At 36.8% G+C, this 25,251-nt stretch overlaps 1 protein-coding gene across 2 annotated transcripts; it reads right to left on the bottom strand.

The window, feature by feature from the left end:
• Positions 1-2,861: 2,861 nt before the first annotated feature.
• Positions 2,862-23,788, bottom strand: LOC101590032 (arylacetamide deacetylase). 2 transcript variants are annotated; one of them, XM_023704088.1, is made up of 5 exons: positions 23,610-23,788; positions 13,270-13,492; positions 11,061-11,124; positions 5,107-5,278; positions 2,862-3,552 (listed from the first exon to the last, which is right to left on the bottom strand). In XM_023704088.1, the coding sequence occupies exons 1-5, from the start codon at positions 23,745-23,747 to the stop codon at positions 2,956-2,958; spliced, it is 1,194 nt and encodes a 397-aa protein (XP_023559856.1). In that variant the 5' UTR covers positions 23,748-23,788; the 3' UTR covers positions 2,862-2,955. The 2 variants fall into 2 exon arrangements, with proteins under 2 accessions (XP_023559856.1, XP_004643989.1); XM_004643932.2 differs by having other exon boundaries at positions 11,061-11,130; positions 23,610-23,787.
• Between the last annotated feature and the right edge of the window lie 1,463 nt (positions 23,789-25,251).

Genomic DNA, 25,251 nt, shown 5'->3' with positions numbered 1-25,251 from the left:
ACCAAGATTTTTGATCTAATGGTGACATATTGACAGTAAGCATAATAAGATAATAAGAGCTTTTTTCTTTTTCTTTCTTTTTTTTTTTTTTTTTTTTTGGTGGAACCAGGGATTGAACTCAGGAACTCAAGCTTGCCAGGCAAGCGGTTATTCTACTAAGCTATCTCCCTGGCCCCCAATAAGAGCTTTTGAAACCCAGTGGAGTAATGAAAAACTTAGCATTGTTATGTAAAACTGTATTGAAAATGTCCCATGATAAAATGTGTCACCTCTTCCCCCTTATTCTCTTCTTTTAAGACCTCTTCCATACCCTCTTTCCTTTTTGGACAATACATAAACAATCATTTACTTGGAGTACAAAAACAGAACATAGTCCAGAGTTGGCCTCCAAGCTGTAATTTACTATATCCAGACAAGACAGGGACATGAGGGTTTCAAAGGGCAAAGAGCAAAAGAGCAAGCAAATCACATCTTCATCTTCAGGACTGTGTAGAAGGAAAAATAGAGAAGGGAGTGTCTTCAGGAAGATCCTGGTTTTCAGTTCTTTGAACTTGAAGAGAATGAAAATTAAGGAATCCACTCTCCAAGTTTGCTCATACCATAATGCTATAATCAACTTAATTATAGCAGTGTTTTCTTTGAGAATTATGATTTAATTTATTTTTAAGAAAATATCTGGAAGTGACATTGTTGAATGATTGCAATGTTGGAGATTTTTCCATCTAAAGCATTGTTTGAAAATTTCATCACTGACATTCAATTTCATTAGCTAAAAAGGAAGCCTCAAAAACATTATCATACTTACCAAAAGAGTTAAATTTTTACAATGACAGTGTCATGAATTGGAAAGAATTGAATTGTTTATCTTGTCTGCTCTATGCTGTAATAAATTTAATTCTTTCACTCTCTCTGTCTCTCACTCTCTGTCTCTCTCTCTCTCTCTCTCTCTCTCTCTCTCTCTCTCTCTCTGTGTGTGTGTGTGTGTCTGTATGTGTGTTATGCCAGTGTCAGTCTACTCCTGAGGTATACATATAGCTCTTTTTATTTCTTATTTTGATATGGAATTTGACTAAGTTCCTTGGTCTATGCTTCAACTTGCAATCCTCTTGCTTCAGTTTCCTAAGAAATTGAGATTCTAGGCTTGAGTCCCTGGACTAATAATTGTGAAATATACTTATCCTACAGTGGGTACACTCTGGTCAAGATGTTTCCCTTTAGGTGTTCATGGTATTACAAGGTTGTACTATCTCTGAGGGAGGATTAAGTAAAACAACAGCAATCACCAGCTATAGAATAATTTAAGAATTTATACACAATAATAATAGCATTTCATATTTTTACTAAGTACAGAAAAAAATCATTGCAAGACCACATATACAAATTTTATATCTACTTGTTGCATTTACTGTTAACTCTCAATGTATTTACATGTTTATCCGGCAAGTATTTATCCCACGTTTATTGTTTAATAAATTATTTCTACAGCTATGTGTGGCATTGTCTGTTAATTGTTTATTGTTGTTGAGTATCGTTTTCTTTCTTAGTATAAGAAAGTGTAAGTGCCAGAAAGAGAGAGAGCTCAGCAGACTAAGCACCTACTTAATACAGGGACCGAGGTTCAACTCCCAAGAACACATGCCACACTGGCCCCACCCCAGGGTGTCCTGAGCCAGAGACTGAGTCTGGGCATGGTGGCACATGCCTCTAGTCCCAATAAGAACCTGTATCAAATATATACATAAAAAAATGTAATTTTCCTATGTGCAAAATTTCCATTTTGAGAGAGATTTCCTGATATGTTCCTAGAAGTAACAAATAAGGAATTTATTGATTTTTGAGTTACTACCATTTTCCTGATAAAATAGAAGGGCCTCCACTATAGATCTTTTGTTATTGCATCTCTATCTACATTATTTATCCAGACTGTACTAAAGATATAATGACCATGATTACAAATGTAAAACCAGACAGGGAAAAATGGTGAGCTACAGGCAAAAGATGACTTAGTACTAGTTAGCCACATGGGTGGGACTCCTCCCATCAACAGGGTGTCTGTTGATAGGTTTCTTTGTGATTCTGAAGCATTATGTACATCATGGTCAGTACAAATATTCTCCTTGGTGTTAAGCTTAATCCATTTTACCTTTCACTACACATTGCTAGGATAGGCTTGTCACAAATTAAATTTTCTGATTTTTGTTTTATTGCAGATAAGTTAATTCCACTTTTTTTTTTTTTTTTGGTGGAACCGGGATTGAACTCAGGTCCTTGTGCTTGCCAGGGAAGTGCTTATTCCACTGAGCCATCTCCCTGGCCCCAGTTCATTCCACTTCTGTATTCCTTCACTGCTAGTATTTTATAACCTGAAGACTACTTTAGACTTTACTGAGCTACAATTTCTTTACATTCCCAAAATACAAAGCAGATCATTCTCCCGGTGATCGTAAGTATCAAATAGAACTCCTGTTCCTTAGGATCTAAAAGTGCTGCGAAGGAAAACAGAATTTAGAGATGGAACGAACTGGTCTTGAAATAAGGAAACCAATTCTGGAAAGACGCGGGGCTCAGCCTCTCCAGTCACCAGGAGTGTTTTAAGTGCCGTGCACTGACTGAAACGTTAATACTACACAGATGGAGAATCATTTCTTAGCTTTCTCTTCCTGAAATTATAAATGGTTACCAGCATGCAGAAATAATTTTGTGTGACAAAAAAGATAACAAAATGTAAAATTTACAAACTACAAGGAGTATTAGCAGAAATAGCACACTTATGGTGAGAGATGTTGGGTGAAATTCCTCTGGATAATAAAAAGGCAAAATATTTGTAGCAAGAACTGTTAGACTAACGTGGAACTTCAGTACACTTTTCCAAATACACCACTTTTATTACAATTAGATTTTATGATGTTTTTGTACTTCTTCCATTTTTTAAATCTTTTAGGAATATATGTTTTGCTATAGATTTTTCTTTAGCCAATTAATATAATGATCTGTCAGTCTATGAAAAATTTTCAATTCTGGAAAGGAAGATGCTCCATGGAACCCATCCTCTACGTGGTTATGAGTCACTTGAACACCAGCGTTCCGAAGTCTGGTGACATACATGATTCCGTCATCTCTTAAGACATCATACTGACATGTGAGGACATAGGTGAGGGGTAAACCATGCAGCTTGCTGTCGTCTGCCAACAGAGGCGCTGCCCTCACATCTAGGAACCCAGGATATTTTTGAGACAACTCAGGACTACCATAAATTGGGTTGTTATAAACATGTCCTTTTCTAAACCTTTCAGGGAGCAAGGAGCTCCAGTTAACAAATTTGAAGAGATGACTGTATTCTTCAGGTACGTGTCGGTTGGAAAGCATGGCCTTCTCCAGCATCCTGTCTGTGGTAAAGTATTCACTCCAGAACCTGACCATGAGTGCCTTAGACAGAATCGGCATTTGTGCATTTTCACGATGTGATGGGGAATCTAAGTCAAGAGGCTGAAGTGCAGGGTAAATTAAAGCTTGGATCTTCGCTTTGGTCTTGACTTCTGGGTCACCTAGAAGCTAAAGAGAAAATATGATTTGCACAATATATTACCCTTGCAAATGATAAAACAACTACCAATAATATAGTCTATATATAAATTCATCACCTCAGAAGACATTGAAGAAATACTATACATCACCCATTTTGACAAACTCTGAAGCATCTAAAGGGTATTATAGAACTAGATGCTCCTGAAGTACACGTTTGACTTAAGAAAAATTCTGTGCCATGAGGATAATGTAAGAGGACCTAAGTAACAAGTAGTAAGCACACATTGCAACATTTCAGCTTAAAATGATGTAAAGAAGCAATGACATACACATGTGTAAATTTAATGTCATCATTGCTTTTACACTGGTATAAAAGTATGCTGAAACAGACCATAATAAGTTTTCCCATGAAGAAAAACAATCCTTGAGGTATTTCTGACTTCACTCTGATCCTGAAGTAACATGCTCTTGTGCAAGATTTGACAAAGCTTTTCTTGTGAGATATTCCATGCAGTGATTATCCAATACCAGGGTCAATATGTGAATATTTGAAAAGGTCAGTGGTCAGAAAAGTATAATATGTGAATATCAGAGTTGAACCAAAGTAATTCATAAAAATATTTCTTCATAACTTTTGAATGTTCAGAATATATTCTTTAATATGTGGTTTTATGTTTTCTAAATGTGTATTATAATAAAAAGGTATTATGTATAATTTCTTTATAAAACTACAGGTTCTGAATATACCTCAAAATTTTGTAATTTTGGGGATCTGTCTACTTCTTAATTACAATTTTCACAATAGATTATTTTTAATTTTTTTAAAAACACATAATGATCATATCATGTTACCATGTTTTTAATGTAAATACATAAAAGCAGCCCTCAAACAACTCTGCCAGTTTAAAAGGTTTATTTTTCCCAACAGAGGAGGAAGTGGATACTTAGAGAATGCTTAGAGAGAATAAGGGTGCTGAGCAAGAAGACACTTAAAAATCAAGACCAAGACAACTCATGACTCCCATTTCTAATCTTTCTTGAAATAATATAGGAGTTTTGAATATGCTGATAATGTTTTCAAAATAGCCAGCTTACTTTGGTAAGGGAAGACTACTCCATGAATGATTATTGAACACACTTGAATTTTCCAAAATGGTTCAAAGTAATTTTCTCTTCTCATTCACCTGACGGGTGTACTTTGCTAACACATATCAAAGTTCAACTCCATCATCTCCTCAGACTATGGTTATTTCTGGTAGCCTAAACAACTAACTTGAAGCTAACATCATGCGATACAGCAGCTATTGTTGAATTTCTATAACTTTCATGAAATGTTGTATCATTTCTAATGCTTTTTTATACTATTTTTTATTTTATATATTTTAAGAAAACTATTAAGAGAAAAGAAAAAGAAAGTGAAAGCAACCTTGACCAGGGCAGGAATCGCCACCTTGGCATAGCTTCCAGCTTTAGTAATATTCTCTTCACTATTATACACATTGCTGCTTTTATATTGGCATGTATGTATTTATCTGCTTATAGGTAGACAATTCTGAAAAACAGAGGTGAGGGGCGTCCTACCTGCTGAGTCACTGCTGCAGCTAAATTCCCTCCTGCACTGTCTCCAGAAACGCAGATTCTCTCAGGGTTTACGCCATAACTTTCAAGAACAGTTTTGCGTAAGAACCACCTTAACGCATTATATACATCTTCAAATTGGACTGGGAAGTGATATTTAGGTGCTAATCTGTAGCTGTGGAGAGAAGACATGATTTTTTGTCATTTCTTTTAAAGGCTAATTAAACAGATCTTGCCGATATGCACATGTAATAAGTGTCCAACATGGTGAACTAGAAACAAACACAACCACAAACCATGCAAACGACCCGTGCCTGCCAGAGAAGTGTTCAGATGTTCTTCAGCTCTTGAAGTATCCTCTAACCTAATTTAGTGGCATCAATTTGTTTTATATATTTTGCCCTTGAAATAAGTAAATGGCATATGCACCTGGGCCCTTGGGTTTGGTTTCATCACCAGATTTGAGCCTTGTGCACACTGCCGTGCACTTCCTCTGTCTTCCTGTATAATATACTCCACTGCTGGAATGCACCATGAATCACTTATCCAAAACATGAATGTAGGGGCCGGGAAGATGACTCAGAGGAATAAGTGCTTCCCTGGCAAGTGCAAGGGCCTGAGTTCAATCCCTGGTTCAGCCAAAATGACAACAAAACATGAATGCAAAAAAACACAAGAATAAGAAGAAAAAAAAATGTCACAGGTTTGTCCTGTTAAAATTCTGTGTATGGTTAGGTTTCTAAATTTCTTTGTAAAAATACATAAATGCTTATTTCTTCTCTTATAAAATTGTTTTTCCTTCATATTCTATAAGAACTTAAAGTTCAGCATATCAATATTTGATGGAAAAGACCTGTTCCATGTTATACCAAAAACGTTTGATATTTCTACAGATAGGGTAAACCGAACTGCGTATATTGCAGGTTAATAATTAACTTCTCTTTTGGAGAGTTAACAACCTAAGTCATTAGTTCAAAATTGGAGAAAAGGAAGAGCTGCAAGGTCAGCCAACATTTTGTCCCTAGCCTTTCAAGGTCAGTGAAGACTTGAGGCATAGGAGAACCTGTACTGTAATAACATGTAACTCAGTTGTGCTCCAAATTTTCTGATCAAGAAAATTATAGCGCCACAGAGGAATGTGATCGATGATGTGTAGTGTGCCTGGGGAGAGTCACATGGAGAGAAAAAACATTTTCTCAGGCTTTCACGGAGAACAAGTTGGTCAAGCAATGGCCATGACTCATCCTCATGGCTAACAGTGACAAAGGATCTACAAAGTGCAGTACAGGGCTACAGGATAAATCCTGAGAGTACTTGACTGACCTTATCAAATACAAAAGTTACATTTCTTATTATACAGGTCTTGCTTTTTCTTGGTCTTAACCATCCAGCAGAAAAGTATAAAAGCGAGGTATATAAAGTAAAGCCATATTAATACAATGAGCTGTAAAAGGCTCAAATCAATAATTTCTGAGGAAAACCCACTAATATTATAGACTGCTATACAGTGTTAGATTGTTTAGCTGAATTCAAACACATATAGTATTTAGATGCCAATAGAATATCCACCTCTGGCATGACAATTAAAAAAATTTAAAAAGGATACAAAGGAAAGATCATTTTGTGTTTATACACACAAAATAGGATAAATATATAGCTATTTTTGCTTAATGCAATGATAAGAAAGAGGTGTACTAATAGTGTTTGGACAGGATATCTTGTCTGCTTCTTGTGCTATGGATAACCACTAAGAATATAACAATGTACATTGTATTGATTATCGAAACTGTCCTATTAATCAGCTACAAAACTATCTCATTCATATTTATTTCTCAAAAAAATACACACATAAAACATTAATGTATTAGTTACTCTTCTCTCATTGCTGGGACAAATACCTGAAAATCAAAATGAGGGAAGGAAAGGCTTATTTAGCTCACAATTACTGGAGGTTTCAAGACACCAGAGGAGAGGCTGGGCACTACCATGTCCAGGATGATCCCTTCTACTCCTCTCAGAATGCACAGGCTAGGCGGTTTAAGCATTCATGCCTCTCTTGCCCCACCCCTAGGCCCTGTCTCTGCCCCCCTCAAGCCACTCATTGCTCTTCCAGCCACCTCTGCCCCATAACGTAGATGAAGCTTTGGGGGAACAAGTAGACACAAACCATAACATTCTGCCCCTAAACTGATAAAAAAAAAAAAAACCTGGCTATAAAGACCAGGCTAGGGAGGTTTCTGCTGGGAAGAAGGACTGCTTTGGTTGTTGGACTCCAGATTATTTGTGTTTTGGTTTGGCAGAATATTTGTCTGAATTTTGCCTGTGTCCAGACACTTTGCCTGAGATTGAACATGGAGGACTGATTAATCTTTCAAAGGAAATCCCAAATCAGTGAAATATTGAGACCGTGGCATGGCTGTTGTTGGGGAATTCAGTCAGAATTATGTTGAGCATCCAGTGAAAAGAGCCACGCAGGATGATATCAAATGTTTTGAGTCAGGTCGGAAAGGAAGCTCCAATAAAGCTGTGGAATGAAAAGACAGAGCTGAGCAGATCTCCATTGCCAAGAAGGAATAAGAGGATGGAAAGGATTGCCTGAGAGCATCGCAGGAGGTGGCAGGATCTCGACCTTTGCAGCCTTAGAACCCCAAGTGTAAGAGACTTTTCTCTGAGAAGAAAGCCACAGAGCCCCATGTTCCAGAATGGAGGTGGTGGCCACACCAGGTTCCAGAAGGAAGAGGCAGCCACTCCAGATTGCAGAATGGTACTGGCAGAAAATTTGTGTCTCAGAATCAGGATCAGGGTACACAGTGATCCAAGCACTTGACCCCTACACCCAAGAGGAAGGAAAGCCTGGCTATTGCTCCCACTGGCAGCAGGTCTTGGCATCATCTATGTGGTATTGGTTTTAGGTGCTTGCAGAATGCAGGTGTTCTAAGGTTCAGAAGGCTTCCACCCCAATTTCAGAAGAAGGTCTGGGAGGCCAGGAAGTGCCCCTGACAGGGTAGTGTGTAGAGGGAGTAAAGCTGGTCTAAGAGAGAAGCCATGGGAGCTACCACCACCAGAAGAGCCAGAGGGGCGGAGCCACATGGAGCTCATGATTTCTCCCAGATTACTTTGGATGTTCCACATGGAGCTGTAGGACTCAATGTTTGCCCAGCTGGATTTTGGACTTGTATTGGCCCCAATGGCTTGTATCCTCCTGTGTATACATTTTGGAATGGCAATGTTTATCTTGTGCTTTGAATCTTGGATGTATTTAACTTTTTATTTATACAGAGGCTCACAGTTGAGAGTTTGCCTTGGACCTTGGAGGAGAATTGGGATTGGACTTTTCAGCAATGCTGAAACTGTAGGACTTTGGCAACTGTTAGAGATGGACTAAAATGCCTTTTGGACAAAGAGATGTGAGTGAGACTTTGGGGGCCCAGGGGCTAAATGTTATGGATTTAGTCTGGTTGTCCCCGCAAATACTCATGTAAGTTATGGGACAGATGCTGCTGGAGGACCAATGAGTGGCTTGAGGGGTGGGGCCAGAGGACTGGGTGGGTCCTGAGGTGTGGGGCCATTGAGGTGTGAACCCTTAGACTGTCTAGCCTGTGCTTTCTTAGATATGTGAAGAGAGTCATCCTGGAAATGGCAGCCTCTCCTACACTGTGTTGAAATCTCTAGCTACTGTGAGATAAACTTTCCTTTCCTCATTTTGAGTGTCAGGTATTTGTCCTAGCAATGAGAGAAGAGTATCTAACACAATAAGTAATTGCATTTACATGAGTTACCTAAAATGCTTAAATTCATAGAACCAAAAAGTAAAACATTGATTTCTAACGGCTGCTGAGAGGGATAAATAGGGAATTAGTAATTAATGGATTCAATCAGGTAAAATGAATATTCTCTACAGATCTGCTTTAAAATATGATAAAGTCAACAATAATGTGTTTGCACTTAAAAATTGGTTTAGAAAGTAAATTTTATGTGTTCTTAGTACAATAAATATATAAATGATAATTAAGTAACTACTGCATTCCAACTTTAAAAAGCCATGCGATTTGGGCTGCTTTCAATCTTGGCTTTCCAAATATATTGCTGGGGATATTCTTGCATCTGTTGTTTGGTGAGCATCTACATTCCTGTAGATAGTAGACTGTGATGTTGATATGTACAGTATTAAAATATGCAAGCACTTTTAGATAGTAGTGTCAAATAGTTTTTCTTTTACTGGTAGTTTATAAAATTCCTTTGGTGTTCATTCTTGGCAATCTTTGGTATTTTAGCCCTTTTTGATCTTATGCACAATATCAGGTACAGAGGTATTATACAGTGCATTTTATTTATATTTTCTGTATACTAAATGTTCACATATTTATTGACAATTTGGGTATTCTGTTCTATTTTTTATTTTTATTTATTTATTTTTTTTTTGGCGGAACCAGGGATTGAACTCAGGCCCTTACACTTGCCAGACAAGCGCTTATTCTAAGCCATCGCACCGGCCCGGGTATTCTGTTCTATAAAGTTTTTCTCTTCTACTTCTAATAATGTGTAGTGGCTTGTATGCTTTGAATATGAAAAAAATTTGCATTTTAGTACTTTTATATTTATTCAAATATAAAAACACAGACATTTCAAGACAAATTTTTCTAATTAACATTGAGCCGTTATTTTAATACAAGTTTAATATACTTTATTGAGGTATTATTTATGTACCAGAACATTTATCAGAGGTATATAATTCAAGACTTTTTCATATATTTAATAGTTTTCAGTGAACATGTAAATCCATTTGAGAACATTCCAACACTTAAAAAAGAACAAATAACTAAAATAACAGCCCTGTACCCTTGGCAGACATTTCTCACTTTCTGCTTCATCAGTTACCATCCTCATTCCTCCCTTACAGCTGCTGTGGGTTTTTCTGTCCAATAACTTTCATACAAATGGCCCCACACACAGTGCTGCCCTTTGAGACCAGCTTCCTCCACAGGACACGACACTTCCCAGACTTGTCCTTGTGTTAGTGGTAATATTTCTTTTTAATAACAAGTAACACAGAACCATTCAATGTGTGGCATGATTCTACTATAACGCCAAGTTTACTAGCTCTCAGTGTTCCTTTCAAACATAGATTACTAATATAATACATTATTTTCCATTAACTCATTGACTTTTTGTAAAAAAAAAAATGTATTTGGTACAGGATCTTACTATGCAGTTCGGACTCAGTGATCTTCCTGTTTCAGCCTCCCCAGCACAGTTATCACAGGCATGCGCCACCACACCTGGGCTCATTAGCTGGCTCAGTATGCCAGGGGGTGGAGCCAGCATGACATGCGGTACTGGGGATTGAGCCCAGGTTCCTGTGCTTACTAAGCAGGTGCTTAGTCTGCTGAGCTATCTAGCTGGCCCTTTACTCCCTTTGTTCAATATGAGATGAAAATTTAATGTTTTAAACCAAGTGCTAGACACTAAGATAAGCCAGTTTCAAGAATATTACCGCTTAGTTTTTTTCAAAGTGACTAACAAATGTCACAAAGATGTACTATGTGCTTTTATAGATAATCTTTCTGACTCCAGAAACCTTAACCTTAAGGAGTATAAATGAAGGATAATTAAATCCAAGTAGGTATGTACCATGATGACAGAATTTAAACTTATGTAAGAAGAATTATCTTTACTGTCCCATTTTCCTAGCTGCTCAAATAAAACACATCAACCTGCACAAATGCACACACACACACACACACACACACACACACACACACATTTTCTTTATCACAGTGCTACCCAGGGTATAACTAACTGAACTCGTCTTGTCTTTCAATTTCCTCGGTTCTAATTATGAAATATTTGTTCTCGGGCAAATCAGCATTGCACACAGCCATGAGATATTCAAGACACTGGAAGGAATTTTGGTAGTTAAGGTGTTTGGACCCAAAGTAAAACAACACAGGCCTTACTTGACTGACACGACCACAGCATCAAGCCTCTCTGCCGTCCATCTTGAGAGCAGGTCATAATTACCTAAAGCTCAAATAAAAGAATTAAAGGCAAAAGTCAGAATCCGCAAAGGAAAGGAAGGAATTTTTTTTTTTTAAACAAAAGCAGATTGTGCTAGTTTCAGGCTCTGACAATTATCTTCCTGTTATAGATACAAATAGCAGAAATAAAAATGTAATGCTGAAATAAAAATGTTATCCTCAGAAAGCCTTCACCTTGAACTTGGTGGGATTTCTCCCTGGACTTTCTAATTGCTCTTCTTTCCTTACATTTCTTTTTCTGCACATTTTGTTACTTGTCCTTGGCCAGCAGCATTCCTGGAAGACTGAGCCTAGCTTCCAACTGGTACATGATATCGATTTGTGTGTTTTACATGTTGTGTTCACACATTTGGAAAAGAAAAGTCACTGACTTGATGCAAGTGTTGGTGTGCATCTGACGCAAGTGTTACAAACACACTTTGGATAATGGAGAACAGTCATCAGTGCCTATACGGGCATACACAAACACACACACACACACACAATCACCTGGAAATAAGTTGAATAAAAGATGCTTCTTTAAAACATGAGAATTCTCATTTTTTGGCTGTATGTGCCCTGCTGAGGTATGGTTCACTTCTCTTTATTCTTGTCTAGAAAAAAGACAGACTGTAGGCAGTTTTGTTCAGCGTTTCCCTGCATCTACATTTATTTATTTGGACGATTGTAAATTAAAATCGTCCAAATCTTTCTCCTCACCTCCATTTCCTCCATATTGTTAGTTCATCCTCTGTGCACCATGCAACTTTCTTAATTCCTTCCACCTTATTTTGTTGTACTGATGATTGAATCCAGCCTTTGTACTCAATACAACCAAGTTTTTGTTAAACTATTTTATTTTGGACAAAGGCTCACTGAGGTGCTCAGCTGTCCACTCTGGGCTCAAGCTTACACTCCTGCCACATCCCCAGGGGTCCTCACCTTTTATATCTCTTTTACATAAATATCAAGCAAATTCTCTTGCTTAATGCTCATTTTAGTCTATCATTTTCTTACTTATACCTTTTACAAATAAGTGTTTAAGTTCAAAAGTCACTCTTCTAGACTCTTTATCTTACTTTCTGCTGGTTAGAATGCCATCAGATTTGTTCACAGCTTGATGACCATAAAATATTCGACTGCCTAGATGGGCACCTCTGTCCCATTTATTCAGCATCTTTTCACCATTCAATACTTCTCACTAACCTCTCTTTTGGACACTCTCACCTTGGGCTTTCTTTTCATTTTATGATCTTTGTTCATTTGAACACTTTTTAATGCTTTGCTCATTGTGTATTCTTCTACCCAAAATTTACTTGTGTGTATTTTCCAGAATCCATCCTCACTCTCCTTGTCATCCTGTCAGAAATAGGATAATCATTTCATCTGTCTCTCTTTGTCCTTTGTTTCCTTTGTTCTCTGAATTTCTTATATTATTTGCCACATTTCAATTAATTTTAATCCTGGAACATTTCTTCTCTGCACTCTGCTTCCCCTCTGCCCTTCCCTCAATTTTTTTTTTATATTTCACAATTGAAGGTAAATTGGTGAATATCAAGCTTGCACTTGCAACTTTGCAGCTAGAATCTGCAAGTACACTCTGAAAGTCTACTCTATAACTAGAACCAATGAAGTAACAATTCCTGGTTATATGACTGAACCAAAAGTCTTTGTACCAAATTTTTACTTCTGGATGTACTCTTCTTTTGAAAACAGTTCTGTATATGTAAGGACTAGCAATGTTTGCACCAAATCTTGATTATTTTAACCTATTATTGTCCATATTTGTCATATTATGCCACATTGTATTATTTAGGTATGTACCCATTGTTTAGAGATTGTCTTAATTAGAATTTAAGGCCCAAGGGGAAACCAAATGCAGATGACTGAGATAGTGTTTATACTTTCTTAAAGTAATTCAATAATAGGAGGACTTGTGTTTTTTTAGCATTACCTGGATTATTGAAGAAAGCATATATGGGTGAGAAATGGTGATATGAATGCTCAAGGAACAATAAAACCTGCCAGAGATCAAAGCTAGACAGGACAAAACATTGCAGTGAACCTTGCTCAGGAGCACAGTATGCAGCTTTAGTAAACCTTTGGCTGACTACTCCAGGGTCAGATGTCATTCCGAGAATTTACCTACCAGCACTTCCAACACACCAGCCCCCACCATGGATGTAAAACACAGCCCTTCTCTGTGCATCCAGCTTCCTCTTGGGCACATACACACGGACAGGAACATTGTCAAATTTGGTCTCAGTCACAGTGACATTTTCATCTGAAGTTGGTGGGACTTCAACAAAAGCCATAATTAGTGCGAATGAATCCATAACATGGTACAGTCCCAGGAACTCTACAAATGAAGCCTAAAAACAAAATTAACAAATGGCCTTAGAATTCAAATTCTGAATTCAAAGACATTTATGACAGTATAAGTATATACTTAACTAGTTCAAATGAAATAAAAAAAATTCTTATATGCCGATCCTCTTGATCCTTTGAGAAAAAAGGAAAAGTATGTTCTTATGCCTACAGAAGTTGTTAGAAACAGGAAAAGCCATTGTTGTGTCCGATTCCACAAAATGTTTCAGATTCTTTGCTCAGCTTTTAGGTTGCACATATGACAAGATAAACATACTTTCCAAGAACTTCATAGTTATGGGTGAAAGACAGGTTACTATACTGTAACAAAAATGAATTAAACGCTGTGATAGAGAGCTCTGAACCAGAGTTTTTGTCCCAGGTCATTTTACTTTGACCCTTGAGGAAAAGCTCTTAAGAATGTAATCAAATAAGAAAAAGAAAAGGAAAATCAATGCTAGGCAGATCTACTAGTATATCCTGGAGACGAGGGGCCCTTGTTGATGGTGGGAGGAACCATTTTAAATTTCATGTAGTAGTGAAGAGGACTGGGTGATGGCAGAAGAATGGAGAACCTCGCTGGGAAAGGGAAGTAAAATTAAGATGTGATATATACATGCATCAGTTCCTCAAATAGAATATAATACTGATTATATTTAGTGAATATTCAGTAATAAAAATTACAAAAATAAAATACTTTATAAATAGTACTGATGCCTTTGGAAAGACATGATTTTTTTTTTTTTTTTTTTGTGGAACCAGAGATTAAACTCAATCCCTTGCACTTGTCAGGCAAGTGTTTACTCTACTTAGCCATCTCCCCAGCCCCTGGAGACACATAAATGAGAATGAAAAACTGGCTGAGAAAAAGAAAGGGCAGCCTGCTCTCCTGCACCTTTGTGTATCTGCCTTGGAACAAGATTATGGTACAGAGAGTTTATGAGAATTCGCTTCAGGAATGCTCTCCTAACTGCCTATAAACATCAAATAGCATCACACCCATTTGAAAGAAGAAAATAAATCCAGAATAATTCAAAACTAAAATTGGTCCAAACATACACAGCTAGGAAATGATATTTTAAGTCATTTAGCATAAATATGGAGCTAAATTATTAATTCATAGCATTATTACAAAGTGTAACAATGCTTCATTCACAGTATAATTTTTTTTCTTTTCTTTCTTTCTTTCTTTTTTCTTCTTTTTTTTTGAAAATCGGAGATTGAACGCAGGCCCCTGTGCTAGCCAGGCAAGTGCTCATTCTGCTGAGCTATGTGCCCACCCCTACACGAATGTAAATGTAGCTCATCATATAAGTCTTCAGTAAAACATCTCACTAGATTCTCAGTGATTGAGAGAAGGTGTACAGGTCAGATGAAATCTTAGATAAATTAAGGAAATTGCAGCATAAAACAGAAATCATTTGAGAGTGGAAAAACTATATTAAAATACATTTTAAAATGTATGTCATTCATGCACTTTGACAATATATTCATAATCATCAATAAAAGTGAAATAATAATGCTGACAAGATTACCAGAGGGGAGCACAGCTCAAAAATGACACGACTGGGCTGGTGAGATGGCTCAGTGGTCTAAAGCACCTACTTAGAACAAGTTTAGCTAAAGCACAGGGACCGCGGTTCAATCCCCCAACACCACATGCCAGCCAGCCCCGCCCCCTGGTGGGCTGAGCTGGCCACACACACATAAATAAATAAATAAAATAAAATAAAATAAAATTTAAAAAATGACACGACTGATAAAATGAACAATAAAATGTTATTAATGGTAAATCTCAACAAAAAACTTAAAGAATTCTCCCTAAATATAGTGACATTTGAGTAAATATGAGAAAAATAAACCTTTTTTGTTTGTACATAGAATTGAACTTATGACGTTGCACCTGCCAGGCAGGCGCTTGTGTTGCTGAGTTAGAACTCCAGCTGAAAACAGGGAAACTACTTCTTGCCTCTTTCATAGAGTAATATCACACATAGAATAAAATTAAAAATTACTACCACTGGTCATAAGTGCTCTATTCTGTGACACTTTACTCCTCTTAGTTAAATTGTAGCGTGATCACATCAGTCATAAAAGCTTATTTAATATAATTTCTTCAACTTGTCAATATCTGTTAGTTAATAATTATGTACTTGTTGCTGTGCCTGCTAAAAAATATTTCCTTAATACTGAGAGTAGTTCTTTTATTTATTGTTTATTGGAACAATTTAGACATATACAGTGATCACATTCATCACAGGGAATTTGTATCCGTACATGATATACATGAATTTCTCTATTTTTCCCCAGTCCCTTCCCCTCCCTTCAATTCCTCTTGCCCTCCTATTTGCAAAACTGGCTTTCCAGCTTAGCCTTCCCTTCTTAGTGGTTTTCCTTTTTTTCCTTAACCCCTCCCCTTTCTCTAGCTCCCCTTTTTTTGTGAACCATTTCTTCCTATTTCCCAATACCTACTGTGAACTTGGTTATTTATACTTTTAGTGCCTCAAACCATAAAGACAATTCAATATTTAAAGATCTGTTTCTGATTTATTTCACTTAAGAGGATGGTCTCAAGGTACATCCATTTAGTAATAACTGTCTGAAGTTTATCCTTCTTTATGGCCAAGTAGTACACCGTTATTTAAAAATATCATATCTTTTTAATCCATTCATTGGTTGATGGGTATGTCTGTTGATTCCAAGATGTACCTCCTACAAACTGTGCCATTACAAACACGGTTGCACATATGTCACTGTGGTGTGATGCTTTAAATTCTGTTGGAAAGATACCAAGAAGAAGACAACTACATCAAATGAGACCTTTAATCCTCAGTTTCTGAAGAATGTCCACGATGAGTTCCACGGTGGTGGCACCAGGCTACACTCCCAGCCACAGTGGAGAGGTGCTCCCTTTTCCTCACATCCTGCTCAGCATTTGTTATTGGCTGGCTCCTTGATGTAAGCTGTTCTTTCTGGAGTGAGATAGAATCTCAGAGCTGTTTTAATTTGCATGTCTTGGATGATGAGTGATGCTGAACGGTTTTTTTTTTTTTTTCATGTATTTTTTTGCCATTTATACTTCTTCCTCTCACAAGTGTATATTCCTTCCAGGTGCCCATTTTTTGATTGGGTTTTTTAATTCAGGGGATCAGATTTCTTTCAGTTCTTCATATATTCTAGATATGAGCTCTTTTTCTGAGGAGTAATGGGCTAATTTTTTTCCCACTTTGTGGGCTGTCTACTGCTTATTTCTCTTGTAGTGCGAAAACTCCTCAATAAGGGACAAGTTTTTTATTCTTTGTAGTATTTCCCATGTAAGCTGTGTTTTGTAGAAGTCTGCCTATACCCATGTCCTCAAAACCACTATCCATATTGTGGAAGATGTTGTTCCCTAATTTATCCCTTGAATTTGTTATTTATGTACAAGAATCTTACTGATTTTTAATTACTGACCTTGTAGCCAGCTACAGGACTGAATTTCTTTATTAAATCTAGAAGTCTTTTGAGGGAGCTTTAATTTCCTTCTATATAGAGTATCCTGTCATTTGTACATAACAATAATTTAACTTCTTACTTTCCTATGTGTATTTCTTTTTGTTGTCCAATCAATTTAGTCAACATTTCCAGAACTGTATTTAATAGGAGTAATTGTAGTGAATATCCTTGGCTAGTTACTCATTTTACAGTAGAACCTTTCAATGTTTGACCATTTAGTATCACTTGGGCTGTTGGTTTTTCATTGATGGCTTGTATCATATTGAGGTTAAGACTATTTCAATTGTCTGTGGATTTTTATCTCGAGTGGGTGTTGGACTTGTGAAATATTTTCTCCATCTATTTAGCTACCCATGTGAATTTTGACTTTGGCTTTGTTGATAGGGTGCGTTACATTTATTGATTTGCATCTGTTGACTCATCTCTGCTTTTCTGGTATATAGCTCATTTGGCCGTACTGTATAATCTTCTTGAAGACTTGATACATTCTGTTTACTAGTATCTTATTGAGGATTCTTGCGTCTATGTTTATTAGCAAGGTCAGCAATAGTTCTCTTTTTTGTTTGGTTCCTTCCCTGGTTTTGTTATCTGAGTGATACTTGCCTCCAGGAATGAGTTGAGAAGTACTGCCTTCCTTTTCAATTTCATTAGACTTTGAGAAGCATTAAAGCTTCTCTAAATTTTTTTTTTAGAATTCAGAAATGAATCCCTCTTGAAATGGGGCTTTTGTATTCACAAGCTTTTAAGGACATTTTCAATTTCATCAACTGATACTGACTTATTTAGAATTTTTATCTTCTTGATTCAACTTTGGCAATTCATATGTATCTAGGAATTTGTCCATTTCTTCTGTATTTTTCATCTTATTACAGGTTCTTGAAGTAGATATTTATGATCTTCTAAATTTGCACAGGATCTATCTATAGTGATTTCATTCTTTTTATTCCTAATTGCATTAATTTATATATTTCGTTCCCTTTTCTATGAGGTTGGTTAAAACTTTATTAATTTTATATAATCTTTTCAATAACCAACTCTTCAATTAATTGCTCTTTGTATTATTCTTACCCTAAACTGCATTAATCTCTGCTCTGATCTGTATAAATTCCTCTCTCCTACAGTCTTTGGGCTTGACTTGTGCATATTTTCTCTAAAAGCTAGCATTGCAAAACTAGGTTTTCATTTCAGCTTGTTGTTTCCCTTATAAGAGAATTCAGAATTATAAATTTCCTGTATTAATTATAGGACTGGTCTCATCATGTCCCTTAAGTTCTGGTATGCTGTTTTCACATTATCATTTCACTACAGATAGCATTTAATATCTACTTTAATTTATTGAACTTCATCTGTGACCCATTGGACAATCAGTGGGAGGTTTTGTAGATACATAGATAGATAGATAGATAGATAGATAGATAGATAGATAGATAGATAGATAGAATAAAAATAGTGAAAACTAAACTTAGACATGATACAGAATTTCACTAAACATAATAAGAGAAATTCAACAATGGTTGTTATATTGCATAATGTTGTCTTCTGATTACTTATTTAGGTTGCTAGATATAATCATGCAAAGTTGTTTTAAAAATGCTATGAGAAATTAAAAATGAGAAGAAAAACTTTAATCATGAACTACTTCTTTCAATAGACCAGCAGAAATCAGCAGTGTGTTAACTCCTGCCTTTCCTTTGTTTCCCTGGATGACTTTTGATGTTCTTGGTCTCTTTGAGTTCCAAATCAATTTTAGGAAAGTTTTCTCTAGCTCTGTGAGGTATACTAATAGTATTTTAATTGGGACTGCATTGAATCTGTATAACAATTTTAGGAGTATAACCATTTTCACAATGTTGCTTTTTCATATCCAGGAACAAGGAATATCTTTCTATTCTCAAATTCCCTTCAATCTCTTTTTTCTTTTTTCAAAATGAGTAAATGAGTATTGTAAATGAGTATTGTGTAATTTTCACTATACACATTTTTTACTCCCTTTGGGAAATTGATTTCTAAGTATTGCAATGTTTTTTGGTTGTTATTGTGAAAAGTGTGGTTTCCCTAGTTTCTTTCTCAGTGCATTCGTTGCTTGAGACACCCCAGGGATTTCCTTGTCTCTTATATAGTTTCCTTGTCTCTTACGGTTTATATAGTTGTGTACAAAAATGCTACGTGACTTTTGGGTGTTGACTTTGCATCCTGTTATGTTGCCAAATTTAGTGATTAAATCTATAAGACTCCTGGTGGAGTTTTGGGAGTCCTTTATGTAGAGTATCATGTCATCTACAAATAATGATAATTTCACTTCCTCTTTTTCCAATCCTTATTCTTTTTATTTCTCTCTCTTGTCTAATTGCTCTGGCTAATGTTCCCTGAACTACTGAATAGGAGTGGAGACAGTGGACATTTTTGTCTTATTCCTGATTTTATATTGAAGGCCTTCCATTTTTGCCCAATTAGTAAGATGGTAGCTGCTGGCTTTTCACAGTTGGCTTTTGTCAGGTTAAGATATGGACTATCTAGTCCAATTCTCTGTAGAATTTTATTGTAAATGAGTATTGGGCTTTGTCAAAAGCTTTCTCTGCATCTATTGTGATGATCATGTGGTTTTTGTTTTGGGCTCTGTTGATGTGGTGTATTACATTTATGAATTTGCATGTTGCTTTCCCTTTCAGAGTACCTATTGTGTCTTTCAGATTTTATTTATTCTTTCAGGTTCTTACACGAGGGAGACAATACAATGTTTGCACATGTGGGTCTGATATTTTTCACTTATGAATATGGTCTAGTTGCATCCATTTACTTGTATAAGCCTCAAGTTTATCTTCAGCTGAGCAATACTCCATTGTGTGAAATACCATATCTTTTTCATCCATTCTTCAGTTGAGGGGGATTGGGTTGTTTCCAAGATTTAGCTATGACCAAGTCTGCTGCCATTAGGAAGATATTTAATTTCCACATGTTTATGAATGTTTTGTGTTTTATTTTGCCAGTGGCTTACAATTTCATGGCACTACGGTCAGATAGCATGTATAGGATAAGGTTAATTTCCTGGAATTTAGTTAGGTATGTTCTATGGGCTAGTATGAGATCTACTTCAGAGAAAGTCCTATGCATAGCTGAGAAAAATGTATATTCTGGTGTTGTCAATGGAACACTCTGTATACATCTACTAAATTTATTTCTTCACAGTTTTGGTTCAGTTCTGATATTTCTTTGCTGATTTTTATGTATGACTCATCTATTTGTGACAATGTGGTATTTAGGCCCCCTATTACAATTGTGTTCATGCTTATTTGAATTTTCAGGTCCATTACAATATATTTTATATATTTGTGTGTTCATGTATTTGTTGCATGTATATTTATGACTGTTATCTCTTTTTGAAGCTTTCCTTAACAATATGTAGTAACCTTCCTTATTTCTTTGGGCCATTCTTGGTTTGAATTTCACTTTGTCTGCCTATAGAACTTCAACCCCTGCTTTGGTTCTTGTCATGTGGAAGATTACTGTACTTTGTTGTTTCCTTTGACTTGCAGTCTATGAATTTCCTTTAGAGTTAAATATGTTTCTTGTACAAAGTATATTGTTGGATTGTATTTTTTTATCTATTCTACCAGCCTGTTTCTTTTGATTGGTGTATTGAGTCCATCTGTATCAATGATTATAACTGATGTGCATTGGCTAATCCTCACCGCATTATTTTCTCACTATAGGTTTTCTGTCTTCCTCCTCTGATTGCTTACCCTGCCTCATGGTTACTTTCTATTGTTATTCATGAAATTATGGTCATTTTTGTTTTTCTAGAACATCTCTCAGAACACTCTGTAGAGCTGGACTAGTGATCATGAATTTCTTCAGTTGTTCTTTGTCATGGAAGTATCTTATTTCTCCATTCATTTTGAAAGATGGTTTTGCAGGAGATACATCAATCTGGGTTGGAAGATGTTCACTCTCAGCATTTGAAATACTCCATTCCAAGCTCTTGTTGACTTGAGTGTTTCCTTTGAGGAATGTGCTATGATTCTGACAGGCTTTCCTTTATAGGTAATCTGTTTTATTTCTCAAACAACTTTTATATTTTTTTCTTGCGCAGAATTTCTGGGATCTTGATACTTATATGCCTTGTAGACTTATTTTGTTCATAGGTAATTATGGTTCTATAGTCTACAAAAATTTCTTCTCCAGGTTTGAGGAATTTTTTGCCATTGTTTCTATAAACAGTCTCGTTATGTAATTTGTGTAGTCCTTTGTTCTTCAGGACTGTCTTCTAGTTGTAAGAGGTTCCTTGATTTTTTGTTTAAATTATTTGCATATTTGGTACAGGGTTTCATTATGCAATTCAGATTCATAGCAATCCTCCTGTCTCAGCCTCTCTAGTCTTGGAATCAGGTGTGCACCACCACACCCAGTTACAGTTGGCAGCACGATGTGCCTAGTGTGGGGCCATCTGGGTATGCAGTACCGGATCATACCTGGATCCTTGCAGTTGCCAGGCAGGCACTTAGATGGCCGAACTATCTCTTGATTTTTGTGTTCATCCAAAGATTGCACCCTCTGAATTTATTATGGGTGAGATGGTGATATCTATTTGGATCAGTCCCCAGTTCTGTGGTACTGAACTAGGAGATGTTCATTATCCCAGAACTTTTCAGGGGTTGCTATAGCAGAGAGAATGATTACAACAGGTAGGACTGTTTAGATGCACTAGTACAATAGAAATAACAGTGCCGTCAAGCATATCTTAGAAACTTACAAATGTGGTGTGTTAATTTGGTACCCTTAGTCGTAGCCGCAACATCTGCAGTTGTGTAATAGAACTCATCATAAATTGGGAGCTTATATGCAAACCATTTCGCCTTGATAGAGTGGTTTTATCCTATGGTAAGGATATTTAAAAGAGGTAGTAGATGAGAAAGAGCTAAATGAAGAGAAATATAGTAGAAGCAAAGCTGGGAGAAAAAGGATAATCTCCCAAGTTTTGGGAAACGAGAAATGAGAGAGCAGAAGTGAAACAATGAAGAACTAATCAATGGATTGTTGAAACTGTCCAGAAAGACTAGAGTGACTGTTCAGTCACATGACAATATCCCACCAAGCATGCAGCAGGAGTAGTGCTGGACGTGGGTGTGACCTCAGCCTCCAGACTGGGAGGAGCTGAGCTCGGAGTCTTTACCCAGCACTTTCTGTGTCTCCCAACCTCTCCTTACTATGTTTCTTTGTGTCTGTCTCCCAGTTGCTGGGTTGCCCTCAGGAAGACACAGCCCAGGGATTTTCCTTGCTCTTCCATAGTTGGCTCTTCTTGTGTAGTCTCTTGAGTCCCTCTTTTACTGGCATGTGTCTGTCCTCTCAGGTCACTTGTTGCAGTGTGAGGTGCTGAGGTGCGGCTGACTGCAGTTCAGTCTCAACTGTAACTCCTCTGGGGCAAGGGGGATTAATGCCAGTCTCCCTTTCATTCTTGCGTGTGGAGCAGTGATACTTAAATCCTGCATTCCTCAAGCTCCTGAACGCGGGCTGGCAGTGGTCAGGCTCTCACCGGGCCTCGGTGGCCCCACCCCACCCCCACCAATGCTGACTCACTGCTTCTCTCAGTGTTGCATTTCCAGGCAGGGTGCTGAGAGCGGTTCTTGTGCGTTGACTTTCATTCCTGCAGCTGGTTGTTTTCTTCTCATGCCTTGGTTTCTAAGCAGGTTTCTTATTCCCAGTGAATCTCACTAATTATAGAAACAGTAGCCCTGCTCTCAGTACATGCTCACAGGACTTGCTTTTCCTAAATCATCTCCTTTCAAGGTTTTTTTCTATGATCTGAAATAACTCTTTTGATTCTAATTTATTATTTCGCTCCCACACACTACAATATATATATTGTGAAGACAGATTGTTTAATCAGTATTTGCAGAGGTTTGAAGAATTGAAAGATTGAAAATGAAGAGGAATTATAGCACCCATCTTGTTTCAGAACTCAAAGGAGGACTATAAAAATCAAGTGAATGAAATAGTGAAAGAAACAATGGCACACACACTCTAGATAGCAGGGAGGCAACCCCCTGCTTGTTTACCCGGACCAGAAATGCCCCCACAAGCAGCCAGTTCTCAGGAAACAGCATGGTGTCTCTTTCTGGTTTTGCTAATAGTATTTTTCCTACCTTAAACAAGGGCAGATGTCAACCATTCTGACAGTGCAGTTTTTTCCTTACAATATTATTTATATGTAATTTTCTGTATACTGGATTTCAAAATATATTCCATTAAAGTCTATACTTAATGCGTTATGGCAAAATAAAAAATTTTGGCTTACGCATGAAACTAAATGTTAATGAATCAAGCTCCAAGAGAAAAAAATTCAATAGACAACCACTATCATGACATGAACGATGCCTAAACAGAGTAATATATCAGTAAATTCCACTCAAATGACCCTTAGCTTATCTTCTCATATTTATAAACATGTATTCCACCTATGATATAGCATCAATCAAATAAGTTTTGTTTTAAGCAGTAAAGAGTCAAAAGCCATAGCACCTATTTTAAGAAGCTCAATTAAACAACCAAAAGGACAAGTGCCCCAGAACATTTCTTCAGAATATATGACTGCACATGAACATCTGAAAAATTCGTAAATTTCAGACTTACCAAATGTAGAAAAATTTTCATTGGTGTACTGATCAACATTAATCTCCAGGGCTCCTCAAAATTATCTGGTAAAGGCATGTAAATATAATAGGCTACACAGACCCCCACAGTCAGAAGGTACAGTAACTTTCTTCCCATGGTGTAATTTCTATGCCTCTGTCTTCAGAAAGGTAGAAAGTAATCCTCCCAGGCTTGCCTGAATAATGAGTTTTAGTAGGCAGTGTGCTGTAACCCCACCCCTTTGCTTTCTCTTTGGAGTTTAGAACTACTTTTATGGCTACCAGAATAAGGTTAAAATTTAATTGCTTATCTAAAAATTATCACATAGATTATAACTTTAAGGTACATGTGTGGAAAACTGCTATACATTGTCATATTTTTAACTTTGTTTCTACTCTGAGGCTTTAATTTTAAAATCTTTAATTCTAACAAATTTATTCATAGAAATCATACAAAAGGCAAAAACATTTTTGACAGTGCAAAATGTAAACTAGAGAAACATACACACTTTTTTGCAGTATACTGAGAGCATAGAAAACAAAATAAAACAACTATTGTCTTTCACACTACAGAATTTACAAAATCATTCAACAAATAGATATTTTAGCATTTAGTTATGATGATTCTTGTTAGAGAAGTTATAAAAAAGTGACAGTAGCAAAGAGGACCACGGTAGTAGTAAATACTGTTCACTCTTCCATAAGGTAGGTCTTATGCTAAGTCATTTTTATAATGAATCTAAGTCACAATAACAAATATTAATACTATTGTTCTCCCATAAATGAATTAAATGAATTTTAGCAGATTAAGAACTTGACCAAGGTTATATAGTTTTGCGGTGAAAGCCAGAAAAATTTGGGTAGCTAATAGCATTTATAGACTTTTTAGAAAACAACTTTATTTCCCCAAGAAGGTGTGTGTGTGTGTGTGTGTGTGTGTGTGCGCGCGCGCGCGCACAGTGTCTCACTATGCAGCTCAGACTTGTAGTGATTCTCTTGATTTCTGCCTCCCTAATGGTGAGATCACAGGCGTGTGTCACCACACCCGGACTCCATCACCAGCTCAGCACACCCGGGGGCGGGGCAGCACGGCATGCGGTGCCAGGGATTGAACCCTGGGCCCTGTACTTACCTAAGCAAGCACTTAGTCAGCTGAGATATTTTGCCAGCTCTAAAAAACAGATTTTTTTTTATTTTTTAGGGAAGGGTCTACAAGGTGTTCAGGGTCTCACTAGGTTGGACTCGTAGTGATCCACCTATTTACAGCCTCCCAACAGCTGGAATTATAAGTGCGTACCACCACCGCCAGTCTATAAATAATTGTTTTCTTTTTCTTTTTCTTTTTTTTTTTTTAACAGTACCAGGGATTAAAGTCAGGACCCTGCATTTGACAGGCAGCCATTTATTCTACTGAGACAGTTTCAAATCAAATCGAAAGTACAGTTTCAAGAAATAATACACTGCGGGCCTGGGAGATGGCTCAATGGAATAAGTGCTTCCCTGGCAAGCGCAAGGGCCTGAGTTCAATCCCTGGTTCCACAAAAAAAAAGAAAAAAGAAATAATACACTGCATATATTCTTCTTAGTGGTTAATTGCTGTACAAGATGCAGACTTGTGATCCTACTTACAAACACCATTAGAA

This window comes from Octodon degus, unplaced genomic scaffold (assembly GCF_000260255.1).
Source record: "Octodon degus isolate 3935 unplaced genomic scaffold, OctDeg1.0 scaffold00186, whole genome shotgun sequence".
NCBI classification, from domain to species: domain Eukaryota; kingdom Metazoa; phylum Chordata; class Mammalia; order Rodentia; family Octodontidae; genus Octodon; species Octodon degus.
This window is presented reverse-complemented; position numbering and strand designations above follow the sequence as displayed.

Coding starts and splice junctions, on each gene's coding strand:
- LOC101590032 (XM_004643932.2), bottom strand. CDS start 23,747: ATGGGAAGAAAGTTACTGTACCTTCTGACTGTGGGGGTCTGTGTAGCC. Junction 13,493..23,609: donor TGAAAATTTTTCTACATTTG/GTAAGTCTGAAA, acceptor TTTTGTTTTTAG/GCTTCATTTGTAGAGTTCCT. Junction 11,131..13,269: donor CTGGTGTGTTGGAAGTGCTG/GTAGGTAAATTC, acceptor CTTTTATTTGAG/CTTTAGGTAATTATGACCTG.